Source organism: Callorhinchus milii, unplaced genomic scaffold (genome assembly GCF_018977255.1).
Source record: "Callorhinchus milii isolate IMCB2004 unplaced genomic scaffold, IMCB_Cmil_1.0 Scaffold1, whole genome shotgun sequence".
NCBI classification, from domain to species: domain Eukaryota; kingdom Metazoa; phylum Chordata; class Chondrichthyes; order Chimaeriformes; family Callorhinchidae; genus Callorhinchus; species Callorhinchus milii.
Window position 1 is genome coordinate 124,537,800 of NW_024704742.1, and position 27,823 is coordinate 124,565,622.

Sequence of the window (27,823 nt, forward strand, 5' to 3'; positions counted from 1 at the left end):
GGTAATTAGGAACCAACTGAGCATTTGAAAAGTGTAAACTTAAAACAGTGAATTGGATCGCCAGAAGACACTTTGAACTGTATTAAAACCTTTGTCACTCAATATTATACTGTACACCAAAGTCGTGTTCCTTCTCGGTGCATTGGGAATGTGTCTACATTTTGATCTGCTCACTACCTCAATGCTGTGAGTCATCAGATCACAGATCGCCAATCCGCAGACAAGCCAAGCTTTTTGTATAAAAGTACATGCAAACCCAGGACAGTTTGCCTGATCCGCATTGTGCCATGTTTATACGTGTTCGACCACTACTGCTGTATACGTTTTATACGTTTAAATCACTGCTTTGCAAATCATTCCATGTAACGTCAACTTACAGGTATTAAACGTAATTTCTTGATCTCCGCCTTGACACATTCTACCCCTCAAGGCAGACTCCCAAATAGTCATAGTTGCCCATGATCATTGCCTTCTGACTCCACAATCCACCGTCACCGCAAAAGCAGATACCCCCGAATAAACCAAGGTGCTCGAGTATAACATCAATGACATACAATTACAATTACAAAAAGAAATCTTATGCAAAAATGTTGGACCAACACAATTCACATTCAACCCTCCTCAAAAGGTCTCTCTTGTGTCACCGCAAAGGCGCCCATGTCAAAATGAAGCGTTTGATGAACCACTGTAAATGTTTCTACAGCCAGAAACATCATTCCATTAAAATCATCTCAGAGGTGAGTTGGGTCTGCTGGACCGCAGGCTACCCAGCGATCTTTTTAAGGAGCTGTAAGACCTTTCGTGTTTCTTTTTGGCTGCCTTATAGCATTGACGCACTTGCCACTTCCTGAAAGCTTTCTGTATAGTCAGGGCAGCCTTGATCTCTTTGCGTATCATGAGAGTAGTCGTTGTCGTTCGCATTGTACTTCGAATTGGAAACAATTTCATTGCTTTAGTGAGGGTTTTCTCACTCAGCTTCTTCAAGGGCTCGGTCTCCACTATATTACCAATCACCACAGAGCTGAGAGATTTGAGGACATCCAGGCAATGCAACTTGTGGCCGTCCACCAACGGGAAGTTGAGAGCAGCTATTTTGACTGCATTGGGCTTTGGGATCTGCAAAGGATGCTTCAGCTCGTGTAAGAAGTCAGGCAGCTGCTCGTAGGTGATAAACTGTGTCGCGTTGGGATCAAAATTGCTCCAGACCTCATAAAACATGTCCACGTCTTCGTCGGTCACTCCGGAGATTTCCTGCTCTTGGGCTTCGTGGAAGTTTTCCAGAATCACCGCCACGTACATGTTGATGATGACTATGTTCGCGCACAGTATATACGATGTCATGTAGATGATGGCGACAAATGGACGCTGTTCCTTGGAGTGAACCATCACCTGCAGGACCTCATTCCAGGCGGCGGCGGTGGTTAACCTGAACAGGAGCATCATACTGTTGCCGAAGGTTTCGAAATTGACGATGTCGTTTATCGGGGGTTCACGCGTTAGATCGCGGAACAGATTCATTCCCAGGATGGCGTAAATGAACATAACAAGACCCAGCAGCAGCCCGATGTTGAAGAGCGCCGGGATGGAGATGACCAACGTGAAGAGGAGCTTTCGAATCCCCTTCAAGGACCTCACCAGCCTCAGTAAGCGGGCGAGCCGCACAATGCGGAACACCCGCAAAATAGTTGGGGAAACCGCTTGCTTTTTGGATGCAGTGGAGTCCAATAAAATTCCTAATGGCACACGAAGAAAACGCAGAGTCAATACCGCACAGAGGCACAAGACTGACATTCAACGCCGCGGTTCCCCTGGATCTTATAAACGCCAATTTTTTTATTTTTTTTGGGGGGGGGGGTTTGGAAGGACGAATGAGCTGTGAATTATAGCTATTAATATTACGTGGTCCAGATGATCCACGTCCTGATCAATTCCAATACTATTCCAAGTCCGTCACTGAAACGGTCCATTTATATAACGTCCTCTGATGCAGTTCAGCGTTGCTCAATAAGATTGTTAAACATGTTATGTTTAATTGTATACTTCTAATCACATCATCACCTCTTGTGGCGAATGTTGCATTTTATGCAAGGTCCTTTTTTCCCCTTAAATTATTGCAAATAGCTACTAATTCCACCCCGATTTTGACAATGGAAAAATACTTTATCCCAATACATCATTCTTATGTCCATTGGAACATAGGTTGTTCCAGAACTTCCCTTCGGGAATGCAACTAATCCTTTTAATGGCATTGCATACGGCATTTGTGTTGATGAGTTTCTCTTCTCAGGATGAGAAAGTTGATAGAATCCCAATTTTAAAACGATCCTCTTATTGAGCACGCCGAGCCTGTTTGGATGCAACATATATTGACCATTGTGTCCTGTTTAGGACATGATGGTTTACCTGTTAGCTAACCGTGGTTGTTCAAAAGATCAGTCAGCATGTTTACATCCTTCAAGATTTCTCCACTAAGTCTATATTCATGAAGATTCACCATCTTGCACACAGATGTCCTTTATATAGAAATTCTGAAGAAATAATTCGCCTATGTTGACATTTAAGATGTGGGGAGCTACTCAAAAGCTTGGGAACGTTTAATAGGATCTTTGAAACACATCTTTATGATAATATTAATAATCCTTACATTAGATCTGGTGCCTTATCACGCCATTGAGATATTTCAAAGTGCTTCTCAGGATTTGCTGTATTTACAGGAGAATGCTGCAGCCAAATATTCTGTGCGAAGTAATGTTCCAACAAACAGTTATGAATTGCATGATCAGTATAAACTGAGGGATTGTTGGTTGGGACACCAGGAGAAACTCCCTCCTCATTTTGAATCATATACATCTTCAACATTCAAACGATGAAAGCTCATCAACTAGATCCTTAATTTTCTGTATAATGATATCTTTCCATCAGTCAGATATTCCAAAGTTGCAGTGGTATCTTAACAGCCTCAGTTTTCAAGCTTCTTTAGCAAAATTCTAATAATTTCTCATCGGTAGTTTTATTTCTAGTTCTATAAAACAGTACACAATGCTGACATATCTGGTCTTCAGCACAATTCAATTTTGTTACAGATGTGATTATTGCTTGTTAAAAATCCCACTGTTCTATATTAACTGTGGTGACTGAAGAGATTATCTTCTTCCACTTTGAATTTCATTAATTAATGACAGGCATAAGTATCAAACTGTTCCATTGTTTTACAGAGATTACTGGTGACTGCTGTGATAATAACAGGAATCCTGTTGGTGCTGAGTACACCTTAGACTAAAATAATCAGGAGTTCTTTGTGGTTTAGGTTTACCATTGTCTTTATGGAGTCTTTAGTGAGTGGTAACTACATTTGAGCAACAATAGTGATAGATTAGTCTAGCAGTTGGAGTTCGTTTAGCAACAATTAATCACCAATTATCATGCCACCGGAAGTCTGATATTCCTCAGGGTGTAGTCTTAAAACCATTACCAAAAATTTAGGATTGTGCAGTTTTAGAAAAGTCTTAAATTCAATCCCAATTTTGAAAGTGGTTTCCAAATTCAAATTGAATTTAAACATTTTGCAAAATTCTGTATGATCTCTTCATTTTAGCAAAATGCAGGAGCACAAAAAGTGATTTTCTTCATCAAAAATCAATGCTCTCTATTACTGTATTAACAGTAAGGAAGAAGTCTGTTTTGTACTGGAGATACAAATTGACTTCTTACCTTGTGTTGCAAAGACACTCCTTTGGAGTCTTTAGGAAGAGCCCATGGGTCTGTATATTCTGCTTGCTTTTTCAGAAGAGGAAGATATCTGCTTGTGGAGTCCTGTAGCTCAGTGGTTAGAGCACTCGCTTTGCAAGAGAGAGACCTGAGTTCAATTCCAGGCAGGGCGAAACCTTGGGCAAGTTTCCTTACTCCACACGCCTAATAATAATCCCTCCAAAAAAAAAAATAATAATAATAAATTGGTCATTTTCAATCTACGACTGTTTGTGGGACATTGCTGTGCACAATTGGCTGCCGCGTTCGCCCACAAATATACAGTCAATTCACTTTACAGTGTGTTCTGTGAAGCGCTTTGGGACGTCCTCCCGACGTGAAAAGCGCCATATCAAATGCAAGGATTATTATTATTATTATTATTATTATTATTGTCGCTAGCCTGGCACAGTGGTAGCCCTCTCGCTTCTGAGTCAGAAGACTATGGGATTAAGCCCCACATTGAGCCTCTAAACTGATATCTCCCACCTCCACAACATTGCCAGCTCTGCTACTGTCTCACACCACAGGCTGCCGAGACCTTCATACACGCATTCATAATATCCAGGCTCGACTACACAAACTCCCTGCTTGTCGGCCTCCCCAACTCCTCCCTCCATAGGTTGCAGATCATCCAGAACTCTGCAGCCTGTATCCTCTCCCGCACCGGGCTCCGCGACCCTATCACGCCCATCCTCAAGGATTATTATTATTATCCCTTTAAGGTGAATAAAGGAGAACAGCTCCAACCCCTTTAAATCCAATTGTCGTCTAGTTTGTTGTTAAAAGGGTGATTGTCTGGGCTAGGAATAATCTATTTAAACAGAGTGTACAGAAAAGAAATAAGTAAATTCAAGTTTTTTTCTTTTGGAAGGTGTGATTCATCATTTAAATTGAAGTCACATTTCCACAGATACACAAATACTCAAATAATTTCCTCCAAATTAAAACCACAGGTATCATAATATAATATATTTTCCACTTTGAATTGGCCTTTGAATTAATAATCCCAATAGATTCAATATTCCAAGAATAGCAAAATTCGATGTTTTTTTCATAAATATCTGTGCCTACTTGTGAAAGAACATTTCACTCACAAAACAGTCAATTCACTTTACCGTATACTGTGAGAAATTCTTTGAGACATTTTGAAGACATGATAAGGCATTATATCAAATGCAAGAATTATTATTAATATATAACGAAAGCTGATCTAACAGAAAATAATATGACATGCACATTACAGCAGGTGTGTCTGATGATATCACAGAAATGTATACATTTTCAGAACAGAAAGACACCATTCAGCCCATTGTTTCTGTGTTATGCTTCTCGTTGTCCTTGTAAATCACAATGAAACACTGCAGTTACAATTAGGGAATATGTCTAATGACTAATGACTAAGTTATTTGATATTTTTGTAAAAATAATTTTAAAAAAGCTACATAAAAAAATTAATAGTTATAAAAAGCAAACAAACCCCTATATTCTTTATATGTTTGAGCAGAAAGATACAACTCCATACTGGGTTCATGAATGGATCTATTTTGTTCCTTGGTTGACTCAGCTGACATGATTTCAGGGATATTCCAGTGGGAACTGGAATTCTTCCCACTCAGCTCCTGTTAACCCTACAAGCCAATATTTTAATGGATAGGGTGGTCATAGCTGGACAAGCAGTAGGAAGCCTGCCAGAAAAGTGCTTTCAATAGCAAGTTGTGAGGCTTTAACTGGTTACTCCAGCAGTACTCCCAATGCACACACTATGGGATCATATAGCCTTGGCTATTGCACTTTGAAAAAATCTTCCCTTTTAAGAAAAAATCCTCCCCTCACCTCCTTTACCAAAGAAAAAAATATAACAGTAAACATATGAGTTACCTGCAATGGAAAGAATAACAACTATAAAATCAAAGATATTCCAGGCTTGAGTGAAGTAGTATAGACGTTGGCCTGAAAGTTTTACAACTGCTTCAAGTGTGAATAAGGCTGTGAAGATAATGTTGAACCAATTTAAAACAGTGGCAAATGTTTTTGTCTGCCCATAATGATCGCATGCCATTACCAACACGTTCAAGGTTATCAGGCCAATGGTGCAAGGCTCAAAACCTTTATGGCTCACTAGCTTGTAGAACTGCAAAGATATTTTATTCTGTTGAAAAGAAATAAAAACAATTAGTAAAGGAACATCATTTAAAGCTTTCTTTCCCACAATCTCAATCTTCCTAAAATATGCTTATGTTCAAACCATGTCCTAATCTAACATTTACAATCTAACTAAAATATAATCTACATAAATTCATTATACAGCAAATTATGTCAGAGTAATCGCATAGACAATACAACTAAAATGTTTCATTAAATCAAGTATTCTTTGTAACGTTTATTCCATGTGCTGTTAAGTAAACACATTTTATCACAACTGTTCTGTACTTTGTAAATTTAAGATGCGTAGTAATTTACAATGTAATAATTTACAATTTTAACAGTCTAGAAATGATACTTTCAATTCTATTTTAGTAAACATTCATATATAGATCAGTTGATGCTGTGCACATTGATATCATTTACAAAATAACACCAGATATTTTTGTCACATTTGCTATGATCTGCTATGATGTGGCATCACATACAACAACAACAAATTTACAAATTTGCATTAATATAGTGCTTTCATGTTGGGAGGATGTTCCAAGCAGTTGAAGTAGAGCAATCATAGAATTATAGAATTATACAGCACAGAAGGAGACCATTCGGCCCATCATGTCTGTGCCGGTTCTTTGAAAGAGCTATCCAAATTAATCCCACTCCCCGCTCTCTCCCCATAGCCTTGCAAATTTGTCCTCCCCAAATATCGTGCAGTCCTGTAGCTCAGTGGTTAGAGCACTCGCTTTGCAAGCGAGAGACCTGAGTTCAATTCCAGGCAGGGCGAAACCTTGGGCAAGTTTCCTTACTCCACACGCCTAATAATAATCCCTCCAAAAAAAATAAATAAATAATAATAAATTGGTCATTTTCAATCTACGACTGTTTGTGGGACATTGCTGTGCACAATTGGCTGCCGCGTTCGCCCACAAATATACAGTCAATTCACTTTACAGTGTGTTCTGTGAAGCACTTTGGGACGTCCTCCCGACGTGAAAAGCGCTATATCAAATGCAAGGACTAAGGACAACTAGGACTATCTCTCTTGAGCATTGTTGTTGAATCTGCTTTCACCACACTGGCAGTGCATTCCAGATCCGAACAACTTGCTGTGTGAAAATCTAATAATTTACTCCCAATCTGGAGTGGGAAACTGGAATAATACTGCATGCTCCAAATTGCTTGGGCCTGGGGCCATAGTTGAATTCTATGGATCTACAATTAAGCACTAGCACAGAGGAAACATTGCCTGCCATTCAAAGCTTGATAATCTATAAAAAATATGGGACATGATAGCTCAAACAATTTTAATAATATTGAAAAGTTTGTTTTGTTGTTTACAAGTCCCTTTTGCATCAGCTGCAGGAAAAGGGGACAAATACTACAACCATTTGTATTGATTCATTCCTGAAACCACATCTGGAAGTCGATTCAGGAAGAGGTTTAAAACCAGTTACAGTATTTCATTTGAAACTGGTGCGTACCATAGGTTTATTGTTCGTTTGACGCGATTGACACTGTAAGCACTGTATAAGTGAAGCATTTTAAATTACTGTATGGAACAGTCCCAGCACAGGCAGTTAACTGAACGGTATGAATAGGCCACCCACCATCAGTCTTATCACTGAATGATTGCTCTAGGGTTCCCTTAAACATATTGTGTTAAGAAACACCAGCTGTGTTGTCGAATAGAACATCTGTTTCAGCTAAATAATTTGAAAGAGTTGCCTTAATTGGTCCCCTTCCCCTTTCGCAGCAGATCAATTTTTCAGCTGTGATAATATCAACATAGCTACCCACCAACTCACAAGTGAAGTTGTGGCGAAGGGGGGCTGCACGTCTTATTCTTACTTAAAAAGAGGTAAATTTGAATCAATGAAATGGAGACACTTTCAACTAAAAACTGAAATCAAACATATATCTTTGGGGAAGTCCAGAAGAGGTTAATGAACAGGCTCTTTCTGAAAGCAGTGGGATCAGCAGTAGCAGAGGTGTCTCCAGGTGTAGATATAAGTAACTGTTTAAGGATGTGGGTATCAGTGAAAGCATCCTGTGTATTTTCCAGCAGTCACAGAATATAATACTCATTAGGAATGCAGAACAGGATGTTTTCAATGACTTCTGCTGCTCTCAAGATCCCTTGCCGCACAAAGTTTAATAAAGAAGCTCAGAAGCTAAAACTAGCCAGGTTGATAAACACTAGCAATGATCTTATAGATACCCCTCATATTAATTGACCAAAAATATAATTTTCCCCTCCATAGACAACATCTATGAAGAGTGTGATAAGAACAGATCTATTTTAGGTGTCATTGAAAGGGCAAAGAGGAGTGAAACAGAGAGTAACACAACACTGTAAAGATGCACAGGAGGAGGAAATGAGATAATGTGCTAATTCCTTTAGTTTGCAGACTTATTACTCTTATAAGTGTGTCATGGTTGAAGTGGGAACATTTTCATGTACCATTTTCAGCAACATAAGATAGACTTTGATTGTGAATGCTAATGGGCCAGTTTGACTGGTTTATATGGGTTGAATTAACTCTGCTATTCATCTGTAAGTGTAAAGAACACAATCCCAAATGAACAAAATCAATGAGAGACCATCACACACCGCTTTGACTTCACGTCATAAATGGACATTGGACAATTACACAAACAGATAAGATCATGAGGACCTCCTACCAAGACCTTAAAGCTTTACAATATAATAATATCCACAGATTTGCAATGCAATACAAATCTACAACAATTGTTGCAAAATATACCATCATGATCAGAGTGAAACAGGGAAGTCACTTTTGAAGAGGCCAATTAAAAACCCTTCAAGTTGAAAATGTCTAAACATTTGATTATTACCAGATGATACGCAAAGAACTTTAAAATTCCTTGAAGCAGAAAATGTTACACCGAAAATTGTAATAAATTAGAATTCAAACATTATTCAGGGAAATTGTAGATTGAAAATGAGTTTACTAGCTTGACCTTCCCATGACCTCATGCACCTACATGTCAAGGATGGAAACTTTAATTGACTTTTGTTAGCCTTTTAATGTAATACCATTCTGATATAAATAATACAAGTTAAGACTTATGAAATTAATGGTAAATTGTCTGGAGATGGTTTTATCAATAGGTAGCACAATCGAACAGAGAAATCCTCAGTGACCTCAATGCTCATGAAATATCTGTAGTTGTTACACTAAATCAATGTAGGTCCTAAGGTATTAATGCTAATTGTAACATTGAGGTTGAACTTCATTATATGAAACATCGTGTCACATATCATTTTTTATTTGGTAATAGTTTTCTGGTTCACATACTATAATTTACTAAATAATGCATATCTGAGGCATGCCTGGCATAAAATTCATCTGGGTCTAGATTTATGCTGTTAAAGTGGCACTTTAGAGATCATCAAATTCTTAAATACAGTCTGTAATTTTTATGCCAGTTTCTGTAAGTTCTTTTAAGTTTAAAGTGAAAACTGAATTCAATAATTTGCCAAAGTTAATACACTCCGAAATGCTACTTTAATAGAGTAAATTGCTATCCCATATTATTTTATTAGATTGCACGGAAAAGAGATGGAATACTTCAGTATTTTAATTCCGTTTGTACCGAAATTTCCATTTCAATATAATGTTGCTATTTTAAACAAGAATTGAAAAAAAAAGTAATCAAAAACTTTACGGGTAACTACTTTGAAAACAATACTTTATTCATATGTACCAGGTGTTTTTCCCTTAGCAATCTGTGTTTGAAAGGTTCCTCTGTAGAGTTCACAAACATCCACCAGTTGTTAAGGAAGTGTAACAGATTCTCTCGAGTGACACCAGCCAAGGGGATTCCTGTGGAGTGTGTCCATTCCATATTGATACTAGTGTACTCTGGACTGAATTACAAGCTTTTACTGTAAGTGGACTGGTGACTGATTTGAGCTAAAATTCCTTCATAATTTTCTATTTTTTTATAGGCTTCTGCTGAGGACAGAGTAAAAGCTCCAATTTCATCCTTAATGTGGTCAGGTGTAGAAATGGACACATCAGAGCGCACATAGAGTTTAATGCATCCAGGTACAAAAAATACAGTTTCACTCTGGACGTTGTAAGATTGAAAACGAAAATGTAAAAGTCACTAATTAAATAAAACCTTAAGTGACTTAAGCTGCAGCTATTTTTGTGTTGTGCATGGCAGGAAGGGTAACCACTAGCGATGTAAAGCAATTAACTGCCTCTAATATTTTGGATATTGCTGGAAAAAGAGAATTGTGAGAACCAGTTTACTCCCAGATCTACACTGCCTTAAAATATAATTAACAAGTGATCAAAGCTATGCAGTGGAGCTCTGTGGATTTGTATAGTTAGGTACACATAATGCTTTACTTTCATTTAATTCAGCGTCTGACAAGAGCAATTCAGAGCAGGAAGTATAATTCCTCTTCCCTCCCTCCAATGGCCTGCTCCATGTCGCTGGTCCTATCTGCTCCACTATTGGTGGTCGGACTTTCAACCTTCCTGCCCCCACTCTCTGGAACTCCATCTTGGAGACCCTTCAGCTCGCTCGCCTCTCCTTCTTCAGAGTCTGTCTAAAGATATTATTCTTTGATTGTGCCTTTGGTCATCTTTCCCCCATCCCCAACCTTCCACCCCACCTTGGCTGCTACCCCCAGCTTCGATACCAACCCTGGACTATCCAGCAGCTCGGGACATCCTCCTGACGTAAAATGTGCTATACAAATGTAAATTGTAATAATCCTTACATTTGATATAGTGCCTTATCACGTCTTCGAGGTGACTCAAAGCGCTTCACAGAATATACTGTAAAGTGAATTGACTGTATATTTGTGGGCAAAATGTGGCAGCCAATTGCACACAGCAGTGTCCCACAAATAGTCGTGGATTGAAGTGACCAATTTCTTTATTTTTTTCATGAGAGATTATTATTAAACATGTGGAGTAAGGAAACTTGCCCAAGGTTTCGCCCTGCAAAACCTTTGTTGTTGTTGCTGCTTTCATGCTTTGAATTGCTCTGCTACTGGAAGCAATGTCACATATTTTCTTTCCCAGCAAACACAAGTTCCTAAATGTATACTTAAATAGAATTTAGGTTTTAGCAAATCAATTAGGTTTCTCAATAAAACACAATGCCTGCTTTCAGAATCAACTGGGTAGGTTATGCCTTTTTTTTACTGGCAAAGAACTCTGCAGCTCGTGTACTGTCCCGCACCAGGCTTCGCGACCACATCACTCCCACCCTCGCTGATCGAATTCAAGATCCTCATCCTCACCTACAAGGCCATTCACGGCCTTGCTCCCTCCTACCTCTCTGACCTACTATCCCCCTACCTACCTGCCCATACCCTCCATTCCTCTGGCTCCGGTTAGCTCCACATCCCCCGCCCCAACCGCCCTACCATCAGTGGCCGGGCCTTCAGCCTCTCAACCCCTAGGCTCTGGAACTCTATCCCCAGTGCCTTTGCCTTGCTTCCTCCCTTTCCTCCTTCAAGGCCGGTCTCAAGACCTTTCTCTTTGACCGTGCCTTCAGCTCCCCTCTCGACTCTCTACCCCCTCCTTGCTCCCTCCCTTCCCTCCCCTCACCTTGACCATTTCCCCCCTGCTCGGGTCCTGATCCAACTGTACAGCGCCTTGGGACGTCCTCCCGACGTGAAAGGCGCTCTATAAATGGAATCTTGTTGTTGTTGTTGTTGTTTAAGAAGGGATCTAAGTGAGGTGTTTAGAATTATAAATGGGTTCAATTTGGTTAGCATAAATAGGCTGTTCTACTTTTTCATGGGTCCATAAATTGAATAATGTATAATAAGACAATGATAAGGTAATAATAATGAATAATAAGTCAAGTAAAAGATAGTGATGAGGGGATTTAGAAGAAAATTTAGGAAGATGTTTTTCATGCAAAAGATAATGAGAATGTGGAACTCGCTGCCTGAAATGGTGATTAAGCAGATAGTATAGATAAGCTTAGCAGGAAGTTGGATACACAGTACATTTGAGGGAGAGGGGAATAGAAGCACTGGGATTCTGGGCATGCGAGTGAGGAAGGAGTGGGTGGAGACTCATGTGGAGTATAAACACCAGTACAGACTGGTTAGACTGAATGACCTGTTTCCACGCTGCACAGTTGATGTAAATAATTGACGTTGGCCTCAGTGTAAATCCATTTTTACCGCAGCCGATTTCAAATGAAGTTTAAAAATGTAACTTTTGAAAGTCCACTGGACTGCAAACACCCTTTTTAGTTCTAACAAAGAAATCAATTTCATTCTCTTTAATAATATTAGAAAATTAATAGCATTTGGTGATATTTAGAAGAACTCAGTACAAGCACTAAAACGACAGACAATCTTGTTCTGCTCCTGCAAATCCTGCTAAATTACAAGGGGCATAAAAGAAATGACGTCAAACCCTCAACAGTGTGTTGAACAAATACACAGTCAATTCACTTTACAGTATAGTCTGTGAAGCGCTTTGAGATGTCTAGAATTCGTGATAAAGCTCTATACCAAATTTTATTAGCGTTTTATTATTCGTTAATGATCCTGTTCTGTATCATAAAAGCAGCATCTGAATATTTTTATTAAAGCCAAGATACATTATCAAAGCATACCTTAGGAGCGGGAATTTTCTTAGTTGGTTTAGCTTGAGAAAGACGTTTGAACGTGCTATAAAATCTTCTCTGATCTTCAGTGAGAAGCGTGACTAACGCACCTTCTTTTCGTGACTGCAACAAAAGCAAAAGCAAATTCAGAAATGCAAAAAACTGAGACAAAATCTCTGCATGTTGCACCACAGATTTCATCTGAGATTACTGCATTCTTACAAAGCATTGTCTGCCATCTGTAGGACTTGCTGTTTCTGTTCTGTTTTCTTTGGTTTATCAGTACTCCCCACGAGAATATCACAGATAGAGAAATGTAGGCCTGCTTTCAATTACTGTATCATATGTGACAATCCAGGATTGGACCCAATTCCCAATTTCAACATAAATAAACAAACAATGTGGAAAGTATGCAGACAAGGTGCCTCAGCTAACTAGGACTTACATTTTAATCACTGGACCTAATCTCTGGAGGTCCGCGTTTGAGCTTACTTAAGGAAAAAAGAGATGATGGGCCTGATTGCATTATCTACCACCAGCAAATCTTGTGCATATGTATTATTTTGTTTGTTTTCTTAGCTCAGTGTAGAATGATGCTCTGGCCATACGTGTTAATGTAGCAGGCTCCATTCTGTATCACCACAGAGACGGAAATAGTTTGAATCGGTATTTGTAAAATGCGCATAATCCGTAAATTAAAACTTTGTAGAAAAGTGTGATGCATGAGTTGGCCTTGCACCCATTTCCTTTTAGGAACAATGTGTAGTTGTAGTGGCATTGCACCAATCCACAATCCCTTGGATAAAATACTATTTAGGAGACAGCCTGACTCAGGTGGTAGCACTCCCACCTCTGGGTCATAAGGTTGTGAGTTCAAGCCCCATTATGGGACTTTGGGCTCATATAGTCTAGGTTAGGGTGACCATACAATGAAGTATTGGAGAAGCCCTGCATATTGGAGGTGACATCCTTCAGATGAGATGCTAAACTGAGTTCCCATCTGCCCATTCAGGTGCATGGTAAAGATCCCATAGCACTGTTTTCAAACATAAGTTAGTTTCTCCCAGTGTCTTTGCCAATAATTCTCCAGATAAAATTGGCGTTCACTTTGTGGCTGTCTGTGGGCAAATTGGCTGCTGTGTTCACCTCCAAAATAGTCACTAGATTTTACAGTAAGTCCTGTAAAGCACTTTGAGACATTCTCCTAACATGGAAGCTCAGTGGTTAGAGCACTCGCTTTGCAAGTGAGAGACCTGAGTTCAATTCCAGGCAGAGGGCGAAACCTTGGGCAAGTTTCCTTACTCCACACAGAGCCTAATAATAATCCCTCCAAAAAACAAAACAATAATAAATTGGTCATTTTCAATCTACGACTGTTTGTGGGACATTGCTGTGTGCAATTGGCTGACGTGTTCGCCCACAAATATAGTCAATTCACTTTACAGTGTGTTCTGTGAAGCACTTTGGGACGTCCTCCCGACGTGAAAAGCGCTATATCAAATGCAAGGATTATTATTAATATTAATGATAATATGTCTGCTCAACATCACAGGATTTACTATAAAGTGTATTGATAGCGTATTTGTGGCTGAAAGCGCCAACCAATTTGCATATAATGTCCCATAAAAAGCCATGGAATGAATGACCAATTTTACCTGGGGAATTGTTAGCCAAGACACAGGAGAAACTCCCTTCCTTCTCTTCTAGAATAGAACCATGGATCTTTAATGCCCACTTTAACAAGCAGAAGGGGCCTTGGTTTAACCTTTCATCCAAAGGATGGCATCCCTGACAATGCAGAGCACATCCAGCACTATGTTGTAGTCTGTGAGCTCAAAGTCCCAATGTGGAGCTTGAACCCACAACGTCTGACTGGAAGGTGAGAATGATATCATATTGTGCATCCACAATCGGCCAATCAGCACCATAAGCCATACATGTATCACATTTCTGGTGTACCACTGATGCACAATCCGGTTATGCAATGATGAAGAGCATAGTAATAGTGTCAGCCTATATTTGTGCTCCTAGAAATGTCATTTTAATTTTGAGGATTGTTGGCCAGGGCACTGGGCAAAACTTTCTTCTCATTTTAAACTCTGTTTAATTAACTTCTCCGCCCCCATCCTTTGGAACTCCATCCCTCAATTCCTTCGCCTCGCTCCCTCCCTTGCCTCCTTCAAGGCACGTCTAAGACCCTGATCTTCCACCACGACTTTGGCCACCCTCCTACCTTCTCTCCCTTCCACCCGCCCCGATCCCAACCCCCCGCTCAGGTCCAAATTCCTGACTGTGAAAGGCACTTTACAAATGCTATTTGGTATTGTATGCCATGTGCTTTTTAATATCCATCTGTAAACAGGCACATCAAACCTTGGTTTAACAAAATTCATCATCTCTGATATAGCATTGCTCCCTCAGTCATCCATTGCAATATAAACCTAGATTATGAGCTCAAGCCCTGGTGCAGGGCTCAAACTTACAACCTTCTGAACCTAAGGCGAGAGTTTACCAACTGATCCAAATGAAGGGATAATATAATCGAGATTAATATTACTTTCAAAAACTCACCCTTTTATGCATGGTGTTGAAATTGTCAATAATTATACCAATGAAAAGATTCAGAGTGAAAAATGTTCCAATGACTATAAAAGCAACAAAGTAGAAGAGACTATAAGGATTTGCTCCCATTTCAGGCTGAAAGTCGATCTGCCAAAGACAATACAAGTGTTAGTATTACAGTCTGGTAGAAGTATGAACAATTCTATTTTAAGCAGTAAAACCAAAATGGACAATACGTTTTTAAAATGTACAATCTTCCTCCGAATTTACAAACTGATAAATATCTTTGTACAGTCAAAGAATTATTATAGTTTTATTTGTGGAGAGGATGCTGGTCAAAAGCAGGACCTGATCTGTTTCACTTACACACTTACTGCTTCAACTATATCACACACTTGAATATGTAACAGTGTGAAGCTTCAATATTTAACAACCAATTTTAGTTTCTGCTGATCTATTCAAGTGATCTCAATGGTAACGTCAGTAAACAGGAAATTTCCTGCATTAAGTTTGGAAGCAAACCTACTATTTAAAAATAGTCAGCATTCCAAGCCACTTTGTTCAAGTTTAGGAGTTAATCAGTTGAGTGTAGCAAATGGGAAACAAATATGCTCTGGTGACGCCAAAAGCCAAATATGAGCAGTCTCAATGGACCACGGCCACTTGCCAGCTCTATACAGTTCTCATATGCGTACCAATTGAGATACATCTTTTTAGTTTTCATTGAGTTCTCATATTTGCTATCAAAATACAGAGCGAAGCATGTGGAAATGACCTGCAACTGGCACATATTGGTTGTACAAAACGCCTCCCTGATATTAGTCAGAAGGTGCCCACTTTGTGTCTACTTTACTGATTCATTCATGCAAGGCATTACTAACCATGGTGGTGGGTGAGTTGTTTGATGCTCTGATGTTTAGTAAATTTATTGACAATCTATTGAGGAGCCTTTGAGATGCAGATTATTGCTAAAGTTTTTGTAATTTGTGTATTTATTTTAAAATCCCCTCTATTGTATCACCATTGATATTCTAATGCATCTCTCAGTATCACCATTATGGGTGGTGTGTGAAACAAGGAGACCAGGTTTCCCTGAGTCACACATCATCCATAATCCAGCACCTTGGGACATCCTCCCGATGTGAAAGGCACCATACAAATGTATTTTATATTGCATTGCATTAGAATGGAGATTTAGTAATGACCAGGCCTTGGAGCGTTACTTTTCCCAGTGGGTGGGACAGTCCTGCATGGGGTGAGAGCCACAGGGAGGGAGGTGGTGGGCGGGGGTGGTGGTGGGGGAGAAAAACATTTTGTCTTAAAATTTAAGATTGTGAATAATTGTGGGAAATTAATTAATTTTAAATTTAATTATTATAAATTAAAATCTCTATTTGGAAGATAGTTGTTTTTAGAAAAAACTGTGGAAAACCGACTCTCAAATATATAACTCAATGTAGAAATTTTCTATAATCCATCTCTTTCTATCTCATATTATAAGACAAATTTGTCTTGCAGGCTAAAACTAGGTGGGATTTCAGGCATATAAGATCAAGGTCTTGGGAGTGGAAATAAATGAAATAAGAGTAGATACATTCTGTGTTTTATATTTAAATTGCCTCCCATGAACTGACATTTTCAGTCCATAAGGCATTTTTCATGTAATTAGTAAAATTGCACAGCAATGATCTTAAATTATTGTAAGAACCTAGGGCTTGATGCTCCTGTAGAGTTAATGGTTTCTCATTCAATATAAACAAAATTGTGAACCTACCCCTCGGGTATCAGCAGCATTGGCCATAATTTCCAACCAGCCTTCAAATGTCGCCTGTAAATAGATAAAGCCAGCAGAAAATGGTGTCATTGACATAAATATCTTCAGTAACGTTAACAATGACATTCAAGATAATATATAATAATAATCCTTGCATTTGATGTTTTCATACCATGTTTTCAAGACGTCTCAAAGTACTTCACAGAATATACTGTGAAGTGAATTGACTGTATATTTTTTGGGCGAAACACAGCAGCCAATTGCGCACAGCAGTGTCCCACAAACAGTCGTGGATTGAATGACCAATTATTTGTTTTGAAGGAATTATTATGACTCTTATCTGAGATAAAATGACTCTTATCTGAAAACTAAACCGTAGTATTCACAGGAGATCACAGGACAGGTTCAAATGAAAAGGTTTCTCGGCCTTATGATTTGATTTCCTGCTTGCCGGCCTTCCCAACTCTTCCATCTGCAAGCTTCAGATCATCCAGAACTCTGCAGCTCATGTCCTCTCCCGCACCAGGCTCCGTGACCCAAGTAGCCCAACCCTCGCCCGGCTCCATTGACTCCCCATGCCGCAGAGGATAGAGTTCAAAATCCTTGTCCTCGATTTCAAGGCCCTCCTTGACCTTGCCCCTCCCTACCTCTGCGACCTGCTGAACCTATATTAACCTGTCCGCTCCCTCCACTCAGCAGGCTCTGGCCTGTCCCATGTCCCCCAGCCCAACCCGCCCCACCATTGGCGGTAGGGGCTTTAGCCTTTCTGTCCCCAACCTATGGACCTTCATCCCACATTCGCTTTGCCTCGCTTCCTCCCTTGCCTCCTTCAAGGCATGTCTCAAGACCCTCCTTTTTGACCCAGCCTTCAGCCACCCTCCTACCCGCTCTGCCATCCATCCTCCCTGATCCCAACCCCCAGCTCAGGTCCAAATCCTTGACTGTCCAGCGCTTTGGGATGTCCTCCTGATGTGAAAGATGCTATACAAATGTAATTTAGTGTTGTATTGTAAATTTAGGGGATCATCTTTGTTGCTCTCCTTTGTTTCTAGGCCCTGAGCAGCCTCTTTTTGTCACAAAGACCAGCATCCTACACAATGCTTAAGGTGTGGCTTAAACCAGAGCATTGTATAGCTTGGGAGCTGAATTCCATTGATATGGCAATTTAGCAATCTGTTTGCCTTGTTTATTGTTTATACCCCATTCTAGGGCCCAAAAATGCTCTATCTGACATCATTGCTGCGTGTCCTGCCGCAAAAGAACCTCCAATGCAAAAAATGTTTTCCCCATATAAACCATTGTATGCTATGCAGCTTTGTGAACCTTTAAAAGGACCAAAGGAAAATCTCTCTTTGCTGTTTGAATAGTGTCAGGGAGTCTTTAGCATTCACTTGAGCAGAGAGACAGGACCTCAGTTCAATATCTCATTTGACAAAGCAGCACTGGAGGGTCAGTCTAGACTGTGAGCTCAAAGTCTCAATGTGGCTATTGACCCACGATCTTCTAACCTTCTGACCCAGAGGCGGGTGCTACGAACTGAGCTGAACTGACACATTTCTACTACTTATTTCTCTGATGGAAGCAATGTGTAGTCATTTGTTTTTGCTTCCAGGGTTATCACAGCAATTCCCGTTCTGCTATAACTTATGGGTAAGTGTTGGGAACACCCAGTAAAGCCTCCCACTACAATTTCAGGTACATTTAAAAAGGAAATCTCTTTACAAACACCCGTTAAAATATAACACAGTTCTAACATGGTCAGTGACTAACTGTAGTGCCCTGTGGTTGTTTTTCTATTTCTGTTGATTTCTTGATTTGAGGCCAGAGTTAACACCATTTGCCAAGTCCAATAGCAGACTCCGGCGGAATCCGGTCCTTTGATAGTATGCCTCAAAGCGGCTGCCAGGGATGATTTAAAATGTGGCAAAGTCTGTGAAATTCAAATCAGTGTCTGGTTCACATTTGGAAATTTCTTCACAGCCTACTCAAAGCCCGATTGCCTAGTCCAGAATTGGACGCAGAGCAATCCTACTTATGAGAAAGGGCAGATGTTAAACAATTATTGTGATTACAAGTGATAGATGGTAATAAAAGGATGACTTTACAACTGAAACTTAGTGTCTGTTTATGGGACAGATTAAATACTTAGATCATGAGTAATTTAATCATTAGCTCTAAAGAAGGAGAACAATTTTTAAGCACTTTTCCAGAACAATTGTAATAAATATTCCTTAATTAAAAATAAATCGTTGAAAGATTTATCTTGCCACCTTTATTCTCTTTACTGCAATAATGGAATATTTCCTTTCTTAGTTATGTTATACATTTACCAAAAATCTGGGCTATAAATTCCAACAGTATTTAAGTCACTCTCCTTTACTTAGGGGGCAGACAAGCACGTCCAAAATCACCATTTATATGCAGCTGCTCATGTACAATGTTGTTTATTTAATGCAATGAATTAAACCCTGGAACCACATAAGAAACAATGCACTGAAATGAAAAATGTTGACAATATGATTTACAGTTTTCTTCTAAATATGTTTCATTATTCACACTTAGAATAGAGCCACTATCAGAATGAGGAGTATATATTTATAAACAATTTAAGACTGTAAGAACGCTTGCAGATATCACAGTGGTTCCATAGAAGTACATAGACTGTACAACATTGAAACAAGCCATTCGGCCCTAACAGTCTATGCCTGGGTTTATATTGCACATGAATTTCCACCCATCGCCTCTCCCTATCCCCCTCTATTTCCTTCCCTTAGCTATAGTATCTTTGGTGCATATTCATAATGTATATATATTTCTGCTAAATCCAAAAGCATTCCTAAATAATGTTTAAGAATATATTGCAATCATTACAGCATTAATATGCCCCCAAAAATTGCAGTCTGTCATTATTATTATATACATTATTGTTTACTTACCACCTGCAGAAGAGCCATGTAAGCAGTCAATATGTTATCAAAATTAATCTCGGAGTTGACCCATTGGTATCCAATATCCTTATATGCATCACAATCAGATCGATTATTTATTATAGTAATGGGAAGGCGTTCATCATTTTCATCCACACATCGAAAAAACATTCCACCAAATATCTGAACACCAACAATGCCAAATATCAGCCAGAATACGAGACACACTAACATGACATTAGAAATGGATGGGATCGAAGCAACCAAAGCATTAACAACAAGCTGTAAGACAAAAGAAAGCATCGACTTAAATTGCAGACTCACTATTACAGGGCACAGTGAAAACAGATTCATTTGCAACAAATTCTGGTTCTACAGAGTTACCATGGATGGAACGGTGGAAGCGATATAATATTTAGCTGATAATGCTTGAGCTATGCATCAATCATTTTGTGGTTAAAGCAGATATTGTGGTATTAACTCTGCATTTTAAAAAAGTTCGTACAATTTTTTAAATAATGTTTCTAACTATGACATGTTTGACTAATATTTAAATACATATTTGACATAAATAAAATAGCTTATGAGTTTACACAATGATATCTGTTTTACTTTAGCAGTGAGTTTACATATTCTGACAGATCAATAGCAATACTACATATATAGAAAACTAACATTGACACATTTGTTGTTCCTCATGTGAATACTTTTAGGTACATCTTAACATGTTGCTCTAGTGTTGCAATGCTACTATATTCCTGCTGGTGTCGCTGCTGAGCTGGTTGTCTATGTTCTCAGGGATGTCACCAGCAGAAATATGAAGGGACTGTCACTGTGAAACACAGGTAGAAACTATGTTCTTGATTTCATTTATTTTGTTTAATCATAAGTTTCATGATAAATTTGCAAATGCAAAAATGTTAACATCGATGAATATGTGAAAACTTTTTTAAAAAAATCCTTGCATCTTGTTGTCGTTGTTGCATTTGATATAGCACCTTTCACATCGGAAAGACGCCTGAAAGTGCTTTGAAGGATTCACTGTAAAGTGCATTTACACTGTCACTGCATTTTGTAGGTAGATGCGGCAGCCAAATTGCACACATCAATGTCCCCCAAACAGCCATGAAGTGAATGGCCATTTTATCTGGAATTTAAGCCCTCTGAACAGTCAGGATTTAAGCAGAATTTTGAAAAAACTGCAAATGCTTGAAACAAAAAGAGAAAATGTGCAAATGTGCATCAGATTCATTATCATGCGATTCAATACAGCTCAGACTGAGGGAATGAAAACCTCCTCCCTCTAATGGCTTTGAAGGGCTACTGTAAAATGGTTTATAGTTCAACCTAAAATGTAGCGAGTGAGTCCTCATCATGGCAGTAAATAATGTATAATAAAGCTCTACTTGTCATCAAATCTCACTCAGAGAGGGCACAAGGACATCTGGTTTAGAAAATGGCAGTGATGCACTGGTGCTATGGAGGTTGTACTCTACATTTGCGATGTTGCTTAGCTGTAGCTCAAGTAAGAAATATTATAGCACGATTTCTGATGTTCTCATTGGAATTCTCAACTGTCGTGCATTAAATTGACATTAATTGACATTAAATCTCAATCAGGAAATTTTCCTGGAAAAATTAGGAGTCAGGATACTTGAGAATATCAGGAGAGAAATGACTTTTAAGCTGTAACAGTCTAGAGGGAGCTTTACTATCTATCCTGTGCTATAACTGATCTGGGAGTGTTTAATGTTGAAATTGAGTGCAAAGAGTGGAATATGTTCCATTCTTTATTATTAAATCACATTTGATGACTTTGATGAACAACATTCTCCCACTCCCCCCTCGCCCCGAAGTATGTGGAATTGTATAGTAATCACATAACATTATAATATAACTTATTTTATATGTGATTTGCTGTGACACAGACAAAACAGCAGAGTGGTAACAGAAAGCAATGCCTAGTTGTGCTGTACCACAGCAATCTGTGAATTCCCAATCCTTGTATTACTTTAGTCAATACCATATGATTTCCAAAGAAATCTTCCCTGCTCCATCTGACGAAATCTCCGCTCTCCAACAGATTGTCTTTTCCTTACGTGTAATGTGATTTTTACTCTTAGGGTTGAGGCTAGGTTTATACCACGAGAGAGAACAACCTGCAAGTGAGTTGGATAAACTTTGACGAGGGATTCAATATTTTTTCTCAAGCTCAAAAAATAATTTCTGGCGGGTGATCTCAGTTGTCCATTGTCATGAAACTAGCAGGAACATAATTTTTATTTCCACACTTAAGGGGCCTCTGGAGTGTTATAAACTTCCAACTTTTTCCATCAGAGCAAAACATCCACAAATCAGATGTTCAAATTCAAAATAGTTTTATGGAGCCAACAAAGATATAACTTCATTACTTCATGTCCCAAGGCTAGATTTTTGTTCTTATAGTTTACATTTTTTTAAAAGATTGTTTTCCCAGGAAGATATTATTTGGCAGAACATTTGCTACAGCAATGTTTACATCTGGATTTTATACATTCTTTAATGCCTGTTCCCAGAGCTGGGTTTGAACTTAATTTTTTTAAAAGATGAACTTTTATGCATTAAAAAAAGTTTTTATAGAATCCTATTGTCCTCCTCAAAATTAAAAGTTGTTTCTTATGCATCTATGAACTGGAGTTTGTTTATATCCCACACATGCTTGTGGTTTGTTTTGGCTGTGATTCACTAACAGTAAATGACAGTGATGTCCCTTTTATAAGTGATTGTAGATTGTAGGCACAAGAACTGAGAACAGCAAAGTCCTTCTGTAATGCACCTTGGGTGCTAAAGCTAATTTTTTAAAATACATTCGTCAATGATTCCTAGCTTTAAGATTGAAACATCTGAGTGAGACATTCCTTTCGCTGCCAAATAGATTGACGGCGTGCGCTTAATGTGTGCTAAAAGAAAAGTGGCTACACTGAGCTGCAAGAGAAATATTATCCTTTATTTTTGGATGTAATACAAAAATAATATTTTTGCAGCACATCCTACTGGAGGTTTAGCACAGGTACATTTAGTGATTTTTTGTGATAACTGTCTTTTATTTGTTCCACTATCTCCCCAGTATAGCAGAATCAAATGATGCTGTCAAAACAAATACGTTTGATCTGTTATTGAAAAAACAAGGAAATTGCAACTAATTACTTTTTTCCTTCTCGCTCTTGCCAATTTTCTTTATCCCGAAAGATATTTTGTAAAATGGGGAGGAGGACAGCATGGATTTCAAGCTTCCTCACTGGGTAATGGCCTAAAAATAACACTAACATTTTAAAAAAAGTTTTAATGCCTAAAATTGAAAAATGTTATGTTCTTGTACATTTAGTTTTTTTAAAAAGTCTTGATTCAGTGCAAGCAAGGCATGGTTGGAAGCCAAGCTGCTCCAGAAAACAGAGCTGTTATTCAGCCCCAAACCACTAAGTATTGGGTAAAAATGACTGCAATTTCTGAATTTTATGAGAATTCATCTCTGTTGATAGACATCTCATCACATACACAATTTATCCTCTCCCTTTAGTCCGTACTGATTTTCCATTATGCCTCTGCAACAGTTCCCTCTTGTGGTCAAAGTGCACACGTGCTCATGTGTTTGAGGTAAACACGATACTGTATGTTTTGGCCTCATAATAACAATCTTTACATTTGATATAACGTCTTTCTCACGAGAAGGACGTCTAAATTCACTGTAAGTTGTAGTACCTGTTCATTTTGTAGGGCTTTAGGGAAAAGAAAGTCTGCACCTTGGTATGCAGTGCAAAAAGCATTTGGTACCTCACTGCCCTTTTTAATTGAGACTTTACTCTGAAATCAGATCTATTCCATCTGCGTAATATATGTGTAATATAATCCTGTTTTGAGGGTTTATTTCCCCCCAGATTTCCTTCATATTATACCTTACAATGGTCTACACCAGCAAGTCACAAACAGCAATCAGATTGATTTAGATCACAGTCCCAAAGTCTAATCAGTGGTGAATCAAGTGAAACATTCGCAACAAACTGATGTGTAGTAAGGTGGCACAGCATGCCTGATCACCATCACCAGTGTGCGCTTTCCAATGGTAGAATACAGGCTTGTGCTCATGAATCCCACCTGGTGAGTTATTGACCCCAAGCAATCTATTGTGATGAATGTGGGCAGTAGGGGGGGCAGCCACTCACTCACAGGGAGGGACGCTTAATCTGCAGGATAGTCAGCCCTGGCCTGTCTCATGCTGGTCATAGTGTAGAAGAGGACAAAAGGCAGATATATTGATTGAAAAGTTATCTTAAATCCAAGGTCAGCAACCAAATGTCCCTTTGAAGTGCAACAACACTATCAGCTGAATCAAGATTAAGCCCAAGAAAGTTAAACATCTTCTTAATCTGGAAACCACAGAATAAAATACGGCCCTCATTGACACAAGTGATTGTGCTCACAAAACCTTTCTCAAGGAATTAGCTAGCGTCTAGTCTCATCTATTTCAAGTATTCCTGTAAACAAAAATTGTCTAATCTGGGTGGAGAGCAGCAAATCATGAATCTATTGACAAGAAGGGGGCAGAGTCAGATCCCAATAAACAAAGATCAGAGACCCCAAATTCCTCATGATTTTAGCTCTTTCTTAGCCTAAATCATGCAAAATTTTGGAAATTTCTCAAATTCAATCTTAATTTCGAAGGTGATTTTCTGCAGTTCTTAAAAAGTAAACATTTCTTTACACAAAGGTCATGAACATACTGAAAGCAATGCCCCCAGACCAAACATGTAGAATTGATTGAATGTTTGTAAGGGAGATGAAGAAACATTTGGGAAGGATATTGAGGGTTATGGAGAAACATTAGGGAAATGGGATTAAAATGATCAAGATTTGCTTTATATTTTATACAGTAAATTCAACACCCTGAATGGTATAATTCCTATTCCCTTAGCAGTTTATACTGAGGTGATTAATTCATTCAAAAAGGAGTTTGATAGATATTTGGTTGGGAACATAATTGAAGGATATGGACTGAGATGATCAAATGTCTCATGGCACATGATAATTCATAGAGAGGAAGCGAATGGTGGGAGATGTTCTTTGCAATAACAATAAAATAATCATTGTTGGATTTGATAGAGTGCCTTATCACATCTTCAAGATGTCTCAAAGCGCTTCACAGAATATACTGTAAAGTGAATTGACTGTACACTTTGTGGGCGAAACGTGGCAGCCAATTGCACACAGCAGTGTCCCACAAATAGTCATGGATTGAGTGATCAAATTATTATTTTTTTAAGGAATAATTACCCCTGGAAAAGCGATCCACCAATCAACTAACAACCTTGTTTCTACTTACTGCTAGGTAAACAGAGGCATGTGGAGTAAGGAAATTTGCCCAACATTTCGCCCTGCCAGGAATCGAACCCAGGTCTCTCGCTTGTGAAGTTTAATGTGGAGAAATGTGAAGTGATGCATTTTGGGAGGAAGAATGAGGAGAGGCAATATAAGCTGATGGTACAATCTTAAAGGGGATGAAGGAGCAGAGAGACCTGGGGGTTCATATAAGCAAATCTTTGAAGGTGACAGGACAGGTAGATAAAGCTGTTGAAAAAGCATACGGGATACTAGGCTTTATAAATAGGGGCATAGAATATATAAATCAGGAAGTTATGATGAACCTTTATAAACACTGGTTAGGCCTCAGCTAAAGTACTGTGTTCAGTTCTGGGCACCAGACTTTAGGAAGGAAGTCAAGGCATTGGAGAGTGTGCAAAGGGGATTTACCAGGATGGTACCAGGAATGAGGGACTTCAGCTGTCAGGAGAGGCGAGAGAAGCTGGGATTACTCTCCTTGGAGAAGAGAAGGCTAAGGAGAGACTTAATAGAAGTTTTCAAAATTAGGAGGGGATTCGATAGGGTGAACAAGGAGAAACTATTTCCATTGGCGGGTGGCTTGGTAACCCGAGGACACCAATTTAAAATAGTTGTTAAAAGAACCAGAGGGGAGGTGAGGAGAAATTTTTTCACACAGTGAGTTGTTCGGATCTGGAATGCATTGCCTGAAAGGGGGATGGAAGCCGATTTGATAACAACTTTTAAGAGAAAAGTAGATAATTAATTGGGGAGGGCACGTTTGCAGCTATGGGCAGAATGGGGGAGTGGGATTGAGTGGGATTGATTTGGATAACTCTTTTCAAAGAGCCAACACAGCCAAATGGGCCCCTCTCTGCTGTATAATTCTATGATTTTATGTAAGTAGCGTAGATGTGAAAATATTCTTTCATTTTACTTGGTTATTTCTGAGGAAGTATCTCTTCAGAAATTTTCCTCAGGAGATTAAAAGGGTAGGTGGAATCTTTTACTGGATATATTGTGCAAAGCTTATATTAGGAGCAGGCTGCCTGGAATGTAGAAATACCATTTGTTCAACCAAAGCTGCTCGAGCATGTGGTAGGTTATGGGAAATTTCTGACTTAGGGTTTTTCCAAGCTTTCTGTGCTTACAGAAACCACCTGGGTCAAATTTGTGAGACATCTGTTCTCTTACAATTGACTCTAGTTACACCCTATTATTTTGTTAAGTTAAGCTACATAATATTATATATAAGCACATAGAAAGTCAATGACCTGGAGAGGGAAAATGGAGAAAAAGTGCTGTTGGAGAAAAAATATTAGAATCCTGCAAAAATACAAAATTATCTTTCTGTCCTGCTCTTTGAAATTAAATATCCCCAAATTAAACAGTGTAAGAAACAAAAATAAAACTTTCATCAAATTACAGTAAAGAAGAGAGTAATGCAGCCACCTCAATAGCCAGTCTAACCCTAATAATCACAGTGAGCAGGAATTGGAAGTAAGTGTATTAGAATATTGCTTCTGAAGTATAGGCCCAGGAAATAATAAATATAACACAACACATAATAAGTATAACATTTGATAAAGGACCTTTGGAAGAACATCCCAAAGCGCTTCTCAAGATTCACTGTAAAGTGTTGTGACTGTGTATTTTTGTAGGCGTCATTGCATCCTAATGACACTTAACTTCACCATTTGCTCCTAGATTTAATAATTGTAATGTCAATTTAAATAATGAATTCCACAAGTCCACAATAACCCCTTTTTGCTGTTCAAAGTGAGGAATGTCAGTTCTATACACTTTTTTGCACCCAGTGTCATCATCAAACTCGCAGGTCAGAGAGAGCAATGGCAAATTGCTGATTATTCCCCCTTCTACACTACTTAAATGTGTGCTCTAATTGAAACCACAGGAAGGTTTCAATAATAATCCTTGCATTTAATAATAATCATTGCATTTGATATAGTGCCTTATCACGTCTTCGAGACATCTCAAAGCTCTTCACTGAATATACTGTAAAGTGAATTGACTGCATATTTTGTGCACGAAACATGGCAATCAATTGCGTACAGCAGTGTCCCAGAAACAGTCGTGGTTGAGTGACCAAATTATTGGTCTGGTTTGATATCAATCACTGTACTGGTTTGATATTTGAATCTCCTGAATTATTACAGCTTCCCTGAAATTGGCCCACACATTATGAACTAAGTTGAAATGGCTGAACGAGAAAGACTGAGGAGTTGATCCTCCAAAGCTCAGCCAATGTATTGACAAGGGAGTATGAATGCATAATGGAAATTCCTGTCTTAAACTGCTACGGTCAGAAGATTTTATCAACAAGTTGAGCATCAGAGGTCTAAAATTAGTCTTAAGACCATTGCCCTAAAATTTTAAATTGTACAGGATTTTGAATCTTAACTTGAAAGCTGTTTCTCTGACGTTCTTGAAAAAAATCTGTGGAAAACTGACTTCCAAATTAAGACTTGAAATTAAACATTTTCCAAAATACTGCACAATCTGAAATTTTATGTCATTGTCCTTAAGGTCTGGACCATGAGGCATTTCGGGTCTCTGGTGTCTTTGTCCACCAATGATCATTGTAGAATTAGTCGCTGAATACATAAATGAGAGAGAGGTTTTCATTCCATTGATTAAGGTTGGACCCAAATCCTAGAGACAGAAGAAAAACACGGGT

The 27,823-nt window shown here is 38.7% G+C and overlaps 1 protein-coding gene across 1 annotated transcript in view; it reads right to left on the bottom strand.

Annotated features, from left to right (window-relative positions):
• Positions 1 to 726: 726 nt before the first annotated feature.
• Positions 727 to 27,823, bottom strand: part of LOC103177883 (sodium channel protein type 4 subunit alpha A-like) — a 66,794-nt gene continuing 39,697 nt past the window's right edge. The window contains exons 18-23 of the mRNA XM_042331873.1: positions 19,783 to 20,055; positions 16,847 to 16,900; positions 15,082 to 15,219; positions 12,520 to 12,633; positions 5,629 to 5,899; positions 727 to 1,733 (exon numbers count right to left, since the gene is read on the bottom strand). Coding sequence (XP_042187807.1) covers positions 727 to 1,733; positions 5,629 to 5,899; positions 12,520 to 12,633; positions 15,082 to 15,219; positions 16,847 to 16,900; positions 19,783 to 20,055 — 1,857 coding nt within the window. The remainder of the gene's footprint in view (positions 1,734 to 5,628; positions 5,900 to 12,519; positions 12,634 to 15,081; positions 15,220 to 16,846; positions 16,901 to 19,782; positions 20,056 to 27,823) is intronic.